This window comes from Anarrhichthys ocellatus, unplaced genomic scaffold, assembly GCF_004355925.1.
Source record: "Anarrhichthys ocellatus isolate YVR2014 unplaced genomic scaffold, GSC_Weel_1.0 scaffold20, whole genome shotgun sequence".
In the NCBI taxonomy this organism is placed as follows: Eukaryota; Metazoa; Chordata; class Actinopteri; order Perciformes; family Anarhichadidae; genus Anarrhichthys; species Anarrhichthys ocellatus.
Window position 1 is genome coordinate 4011070 of NW_022280050.1, and position 8995 is coordinate 4020064.

The window sequence follows — 8995 nt, forward strand, 5'->3', positions numbered from 1 at the left end:
CTGCTGTCCTTGGTACTGAAACCAACCAGCAGCCCACCCTTTGACCACAGCTATTCATCCTCCATTCACATTGTTCCAGCTGTTGAGATGCATCACCATTTACACTGATCACTCCCAATTATGGCTGTTTATGTGTCAACATGTAACAGATGATTATCAGCACTTGTTTGAAAAGCAGCTGCGAGCCCTCAATGGCGTTTCTGAATAAAGACAGCCAGGGCCTCTCTATCAGAACGATCAAGGTGTAACTAAAAAGGGACTTTACTATAGAGTACACATCTAGCAGTGATTAGTAAGGAGCTGTTCTAAATGCGTTGCAACCAAAAAAACACAGAGCAGTTGGGGTTTAAAAACAACAACTTTATGTTTCAAATACAAATTGTATGCTCAGAGTTGCCGAAAAATAGTAATAGTTTACATTATTTCTAAAAATAGATCTTTAAATAGTCTCTCCAACAATAGCTTAATATACATATGTGATACATGTTTTAGAAGGCATATAGAATAATGCCTTGGAGTTCCTAGATAGCAAAGTTTGAGTCTTCATATTCAATAAGTGACGACTGGAAGAACACTTTGGGCAATATGAACAACAAAAATTCCTGTACCCCTGCCAATCTAGGTCTTATGTCTTGGGTGAAAGATTGAATACAAAAAAAGACCATACAGAGGAGAGCTGTCAAGTAACTTACTATTCGAGATTAAAGAGAGTTATTTAATATGATGCATAGCTGTTGCTTAATACAGTAGTTGAATACAGCCTGAGTGTTGTGTATACCTTTACTAGATACTACTGACCTGAAAATTGAAAACCTGAAACAATGAGAAACATGTCACAAAACAAACACCTTTTAAATAAAATGACTGATAAAAAAAACACGAAGACGTATATATGAACCATATATCAGCTTGAGACAATCAAGATGACTGAAAGCATGAGATTTACTTGGAAAACCACATTGACAGCGTGGCCATTATAACCCCATACACCGATCTCTTATCAGTACTTCAGTATACACACAGTGTCCATCATCATTCCCTGTCATAGTTATCCAACAAAGCCCCAGATGTGAAGCTATATTGCAACACTAGCAAATTGCAACATTGCATTCATTTAACACACAGAACGTCATCCCTCATCGTCCAGTTAAATATTATTCTGTAAATAAATTTAAAAAAAAACAGGCTCTATTAAAAAAAGAGTAAAGCATCAATGGATTTACTGCGGTGATGATTCTGACAGTAAAGTTAATTTGTTGTCTTCCTTTCCTTTGTTTAACATTCCCTAACTGTATAAATACCTATGTACATAGAGCTTTAAATCACACATTGTTCAGTTTTCTTCATGTTATTCTCTTTTGTTCTTTCCTCCAAAAGTGTTTCCTTCATTTGTTCACCTTAACCTTTTCTCTGGAGCCTGATGCTCCTAAAATGTGTCACAAAAGGTGTCCTCAAATGTTTAAATTTCCTCCAACTACATCAGTAAGCCCCAGCGTGACGTCAAGCTGCACAAATGTTCACACATTACAGTGAATACAGTACAAAGGAATGATTCAACTTGATTATCTTCACTGCCTACTTTGACGATGATTTTATGAAAGCTATTGTTTCGAATCGCATTCCCTGCTTTTGATCTCTGAGGTGCTCTGAGTGGAACATGAACATATTGACATAGAAATTGAACATGGGAGATACTTAAGTCTGTACTTTTGATATTCTGTCTTTGATCACCTTTCCAGTCCTCTAAAATCTTCTGGAATGAATGAAATTGAAATCAGCAGACTAATCTTCCCAGTCGCTTCTCTTTGTCCCATGTGCTACAAAAAAGAGTTTGATGAAGTACAGAAAATACAGCCAAGTAGGGTGAAAACAAATTTTCACTATAAAATCAATTGTCTTTGGTGGTCCCTAAATCTGTGCTTAGGTTCTCCTGAATACAGGTAAGTCAGTGTGAAACATGTCTCTGTGGCTCCTATCTATGTCCTTGCTCAGTCCCCCAGGGGTGGAAGTGTCCAGTGTCCAACAGCATTTGCCCCAGCCTCTGTAGAAGCCAAGGGTACCAGTGCAGGCCGTCGGTCTGCGGTTCTGAAGGTCCCATAAGGCTGTAGAAGAACCTCAGTGGGGCCAGGACCCAGTGGGCCAAATGGTGATTGTCCACAGCAGCATAGCAGGAGGCCAGCACACCGTTCACCACTATGGACCCATGCTGAGTTAGTGGGGCATACAACCCAGTGCTCCCCTGTTCTTCTACAAAGGTCACAACTGAAAGTGATGCCTGTGACCCCACTTTCCCTTGTGATGTAAGCACACACTGTCCTGGCCGGACCTCACTGGCAAAAACTGTCCTCAGGCCTGCTTCCCACCTTTTGGAGCCCAAATGTGGATCGTCAGCCGTCTCTTTCCACTTTGGCTCACTCAGCCCACCCGTGCAGTCTGTGACAAAGATCAGGTGAGCGGCTGTGAGAGTAATATTAAGTCCTGTGTTGGTGCCAATGTTGTAGAAGATCTTTGTGACGTTGGGCTGGTAGTCCAGAAAAGATGAGACCGGGCTGTAGATAAGGGGGCCGTGACCATCCGTCGTTGAGGAGGCCAAGACATGGTCGCCAGGGTGAAGGTCACGCATCCGTTTAGAAGCCCCGCCCTTGAGGATAACCTGAGCATCGCCAGGGAAACAGCCACCGGTTTTGGCTGCCACCGAATGTTCTGGAGAGATGAAAGGAAGAGAAATATGATTATTTTATTTAACAAAATGTAGTTTTAATCCGTTTTTATTGCATTGTTTGTTTTGGTGGTGATGCAAAGACGAGGAGTCCAGACATAAAGAGAGAGGAATGCAGTTTGAACTTCTCTCAGGAGTAGAGCAACAGCGACTTCAGATTGTTCTAGGTCATTGAGTAATCTATAAAGCAGGCAAGACTTTGACACTGACTCAAGGACATCTTTATCTCAGTGGATCAGCGGGCGATTGTTAACTTATGTATATAATGTGACTCATGTTCAAACTTTGTCTTTTCTGTCTGCCTCTCTCCTTATTCTTAGAACTCATTCACATCTTCAGAGGAAAATGTTTTCAGCAGCAAATTAGGATTGCTAATCCCCATTCATTTGATTTTCTCAACTATATTAGTGATTTCTTTGAAAAACTCGACAGGTTTGTGTGGCCCCCTAAGCATTCTGCAATACTAAGGCCTGTCAATGGGACTTGAAATCCGTTATAAAGTTACCAAAATGAGTACTGTTTTCTCTGAGGTTCCTAAAATACTTAGTGGGGTCAAAGGAAGGTGTTTTAATATCTAAAATTTGACCAAAGGGCAGCTCTCTTCTTGCTTTTTTGTTGTCACTGTGAAGTCCCCCCCATCAGTATGACACAAGCAATACAACAGTATTCGAAAAGCATGTCTGCCTCAGCTTTGTCGGGATATTCTCTGCCATTTAGGCTGTCCAAGATGCCACAGAATGTAGGCCTGCATTTGAGCTTGTTGGGAGTATTTCTGAATAAGGTGGCCCTTTAAGACGCAGTGAGACGAGGTGGCAAGAAGAGGTAGTCAGCAAGAGCTAATGGATAACCAGCTGATTGTATCACCACAGTCAGAGCACGGCCGGGGGTCAGAGAAACGGGAAAGTACACAGACTCACTCAGACCTGGGTCTAGATATTGTTTGGATTACAGCAGAGTTTGTGTTTCAAACTGAGTCACATGCCCAGTCTCAATGGTTCCACACAAGGAAAGATCAGATTCAAATAGGAAATGGAAATGCATCACTATAAATGCATGTGTGTGTGTATGTGTGTGTGTGTGTGTGTGTGTGTAGGAGGGTTGTCTTAAAGCAGTCTTAAGGCAGCCAAATATTTGTCCAAGGTGTGTGTTTCTGTAAGCCAGAGGGCTGCAGAGAAGGAGGGCTGTGACCGGGAGGTGATAAGACTTAGATAAGAGATCTGAGAGAAACCTACTGAAGGAAAAGCAACAGCAAAACAAAGGGAGAGTTAATCATCTCACAGCTTACTAACCTCAATGGACTGCTAGAATGTAGTTTGGCATCAAATAACTGGTGGTACCAGACATGGGTAAATGGGTTTCTAAAATGTCTCAAAAGTTAGAATGGCTTGAGGTGGAATGCGGTCAAGTATTGTTTGTGTAAGGACTGTATCTGATTTGCAATAAAACTGGAAAAAATTAAACGGTTTATCATAGGAATGCAGGAAGGAGAGCCAGATGGGACTTTAAATATAAAGTACAGAATATGTTATTCATTGCAAATTAAATATTAGCTATTGCACTGTCCCACCACTTACTAATTGGAACACTGGCTCTATCTGCACATCATAGGGCTAAATATTCTATGACCACAAACAACAGTTACTTCCGATGTGATCAAGAAGGGAGACTGAACACAGCAAAGAACACAGGTGCACCTACCTGCTTTGATTGGCTCCCAATAGGCCATACACACAAACACACACATAGACTGATGATAGCTGCATCAAGGTAAACCATTAGTGAATCACCAACAAAGGCATCAACCTCATTAGTGGTAATGACAGCTAGCCGCAAAACAAACACACATGCAGATAATCACACACACACACACACACACACACACACTGTAGCTTATAGCATCTCTTACCTGACTTGACGCTACAATGAATGTGGGCTTTGGACTCATAGTAGACCCAGTCGAATCCAGCTTCTACGGCCAGCCGGGCCAACATGGCGTACTTATTTCTGTCCCTGTAAAAAAAATGATATATATGTATATTGTCAACTCCACATGTGATTCAATCAGAGCTTGACATGCGTACTTTTCCAAACATGCACATAAGACATACATTATTCCACTGACATCCATACATTTATTTGTATAATGTAATAGACTTAAAATATTGTAATTGCAGGAAGAATTGGACCAATTGGTTGACTCATTGCATTACTGAGAAGTCAACTGACTGAGTGAGTGACTTGTGGATTGTCTTTACTGACTATAAGCCAACTTTAAGTCCTATTTACACCACATGATGTGCTGTATTGCATGCCCACCTGTCTGAGGAGGTGATGTCGAGAGCACGTCCTTCATAGTGCAGCGAGTCCTCCGAATGATGACCATCCTCATCCCAGCCCTCGGTCACTCTCAGCTTGACACCCGGCCACATGTTCATCACTGAGATGGCCAGAGAGTTTAACTTGTCTTTGCAACGCTAAGAGAGAGAGGTACAGGGAGGAGAAAGGAAAGGCAGGAGTTAAAAACAAACACTACAAATGCAAAATATAGTTGTCCTAATAATGCTGAGTGAGCAGCTGGAGGTAGAGAAAGACCAAATGAAGAGAAGAAAAGAGGGACGTTGTGGGAAGAATTGGGTGAGATGAATATGAGGCATGTTTGCAGATACCCAAGTTCAGAGAAAACAAGAATCATATACAATGTGGACTGTGTGTTTGTGGGTGTGTGTCTGGTGGAGCAGATAGTCGGCGACATCAGTGTCATCATGTTAAGGCGGGGACAGGGAAGGTGGAACAATGAGAGAAAGAACGTATACCCCAGAGAAGGAGAGCAAGAGAGTGAATAAAAGGCAAACGACATGCCCATCAGAAGTGATGAGGGCATACCTCTACACTAACACACACTCAAAACATATACAAAGAAATGTGAACAATGACTCTATACTACAATTGTGTCAGGGGAATTTTGTCAGGTCAAAATACACACAACTATCCAGGTGTGCTTGCTTGGGCTGATTTCGCAGTTTTTCCAGTTACTTGCATGAAATGCTTGAGGTCAAGATGCCTCTCAGCAGATCTGGAGATCCATTTTCTCAAATGTAATGAATCTAATTTGAAGCAGTGAGTTGTCAATGCGGTCAATATTAATATCCATCATTGCATGAACTGATTAATTAGTCAGTTAATCAATTGCAGCTAGATGATGGTATTTGTTTTGAATTTCACAGAATTTCCAAAAATAGCTGAGATTTGGCAGGCTGTGCGTAAAGTAGTCACTGCTCTAGTTTTTACAATTACATATAGGTGAGAGGTGCCTTTGTGGGACAAATAAACATTACAATTGATATGAGACAAAGAGGACTGTATTGGTTAGTATATCCATAGCCGTTGGTTTAATGCTAAAATGAGTGGTTATGAGCCTGAAAACTGTATATATTAGCGAGCATTCAGATTAACCAAACTAAACCAGGCTTAGTTTGGAAGTGAAGGCAATTCTTCAAGAGAAACCCACAGGTAAGAATGTGCAGTAGCAAAATCCAGAGGTGAAACGAAGGGTCGAGTCAATGAAATCAATCATTTTGGTTTAAACATTCAACAGACAGCAAACACTCAGCAGACAATTGGATGCAACAGGGTAGCTAATCTAGTCTGAAGCTATTCAGGTCATTCATGGGTTGGGTCTGCTGCAGTCTCTAGATTAATCAAACACTATATTGTAAATTCAGTCTTATTAACATAGCTAATGTATCAAGCAGCAGCACGAATAACAATGGTCCATATTTGCTCATATCTGTGCAAGATGTTTTGCATCCATACCCCCATTCATCCCCGCTCCTTACCTGGGTCATGAGCCGGTCGGCGCCCGTGTCCTCCTCATCTTTGAAGATGATATCTGTGTTGTAATTCGGTGTCAGTTCTTTAAAGCGCTCGGAGTTGCGCGTTATTTTGCCCTCGGGTCTCCCGCTGGCCCCCAGGGTCTTCTCGGCGACGTTGGGGCTGAATTGCTTGTAAGCGAGCGGGATGAGCTTCTTCGGGAGCCGCCTCTTGCCGTACCCCCTCCCCGGCCCGCAGCCCTCCGAGGCAGGTGCGAGGAGGAGGACCATGGCGCACAGAGAGGCGGTGAGAAGGAGGAAGGAGACCCGCATCGCCCCGGGGGGGTGGGAGGGAGGACTCTCCCGGGGGACAGAGGTGTCTTCAGTACCTCTGCGGCTCAGTTCCCGACTCCATCGTCCGTGACAGTCGCGATATCACGTCCGAAAAATTCGGATAAAAGAAGCTCACTGCGGCAGCTCCAGGCACCATGAGGACACCAACAAGTTTTTAGCAGCTCCAAAAAAAGAAGAAATGGACCCAAATTGAGAAACGTCGCTCCCTCCGCCTTGCAGAATCAACAGTAAGTGTGCAGGCTGTAAAGTCCGTGTATTTAAACAAACAGGTTCAAAGTCGATTTGGTGGGTGAGAGAGTTAAAGAGAGAGGGAGAGCGGTTACTGATATCCAAGTTGCAGTGTTGTGGTTTCTCTCCCTCTCTTTCTTTTGCTCTGGGAAACTGTCACAACATCGGCCACGTTCGCCCGCTGTATGGTTGGTGCCCTCTCTCTGGATTGAAAGCTTCTCCTCTCCATATGCGGCCGGCGTGCAACAAGCTGCAGCTTTCCAGTTGAATTGAAGGGATTTGAGTGATCCAAAACGATCTGTTGCCACTTCAGACCGCACCCTGCCAGTCCTGCCCTCCTCTCTCCTCTCTCCCTCTCCCTCTCTCCCTCTCTCCCTGCTCTGCCACCCACCCCGCCCCTCCTGGGCACAGGGCGCACTGGAGAGTCCTGTCCACATTTTGCCGGGAGGCAGGCGAGCAGCAAACATAAGCTTTGCCCTTTTATTGCTGCCGCTTCATTTCCAGTCGTTGTCTTTGTCTGTCTGTGCCCTTGAAAGCTCTTTGTTTTTTTACTGGAAACAACAGGCAATCACAATCAATTAATTAAATCAATTTCCTGGATTATGCAGAGACTAATGTTTTTTTTTTCCCTCAGCTGCATTCAAATATCAAATAAGATCAAGCATCATTGGTTAACTGGCTGGTTAGTGTTTGGTTAACTAATGGGGTGATTTCAGAGACATACTAGTTTGAATGTCTTGCATGTGGACTAGCTGAAGCATTACTTGGCAGCAAACTGACTGACTGACAGTCACACAGATTGTTGACTTGCTGACTGACTGACTTCAGATTTATGATTGACTGGCTGTCAATTAGTCTAGACAATTGTCCTAATTAATCAACAAGGTTTATAACTTCCCCCCCAGTTTCCTTAGACAAATTACATATTTATTTTTTATAACTTTTGGCTGTCTGGCTCCCTGGCTGCTGGCTGTGTGTGGCTGACAAACACACGCACACACACACGCACGCGCAAACACACCAGCAAACCCAACCCTTCCAAATTAGCTCTTCAAATATTTGCCAGTAGAAAATCAGTGGTCTCACCCCTGTTTCTCAGGGCAGGCTCCTTTGAATGAACTGAACTGTAAGGCTGAGGGTTTCCACAATTTATGTTTTATTATTTGTGAGTGTAAATACCACAAAGTATTTCTGCTGCACCACAGCTTTTCATGTCATTTGCTGGAACAGAGAAAAGGGATTCACACACAGTAAACAGCCATCTATAGCTGTGTTTACCTTTTAGCTGAAATAGAACATCAACTGAGACCTGTGTAAATTCATTAGAAGGTTCCTGGTATGGAGCATACAGCACCAGCCAGTTTAAAGAAATCAACATTTGTCATAGAGGTGTCAGTGTTAAAATGTTTCCAGCGTTGTAAGATGTAAATGCTCTGATAATGAAGTATCACCTCATAGTAGTAGGGGAATTTCTCCCCTTCCGTTGTTTTAGATACGAAGCATACTTCTAAATTCGTAGAGAAGTGTCACAGAAGTCCCAATCCATTATTGGAGGACTTGGTCATCAACCATCCATTTGTGAAATCCTACAGCTAATATGTTGCTTTGCAGATCAGTGGGTGGCAGTGCCTCGGGTAGTAGAGCATGTAATCTATTACATTTTGACTTTTTAGAAAATATGCTTATTTGTTTTCTTGTCGAGAGTTAGATTAGAAGATCAATACCTCTATCATATCTGTCCAGTAAGTCTAGGGCTACAGCCGCCAGCGGGTTAGCTCATAGCACTAAGACTGGAAGTATACAGCTAGCCTTGCTCTGCAAACAAAATCTGCCTACCAGCACTTCTGAAGGTTACTAATTAACACTTTATATCTTAGTTGTTTAA

The 8995-nt window shown here is 42.8% G+C and overlaps 1 protein-coding gene across 1 annotated transcript; it reads right to left on the minus strand.

Annotated features, from left to right (window-relative positions):
* Window positions 1-345: 345 nt before the first annotated feature.
* On the minus strand, window positions 346-7399 carry LOC116389592 (indian hedgehog B protein-like). Its single transcript, XM_031858386.1, has 4 exons — window positions 6556-7399; window positions 5036-5193; window positions 4626-4729; window positions 346-2703 (listed from the first exon to the last, which is right to left on the minus strand). Exons 1-4 carry the CDS (start codon window positions 6859-6861, stop codon window positions 1973-1975), a joined length of 1299 nt encoding a protein of 432 aa, XP_031714246.1. The 5' UTR covers window positions 6862-7399; the 3' UTR covers window positions 346-1972.
* Between the last annotated feature and the right edge of the window lie 1596 nt (window positions 7400-8995).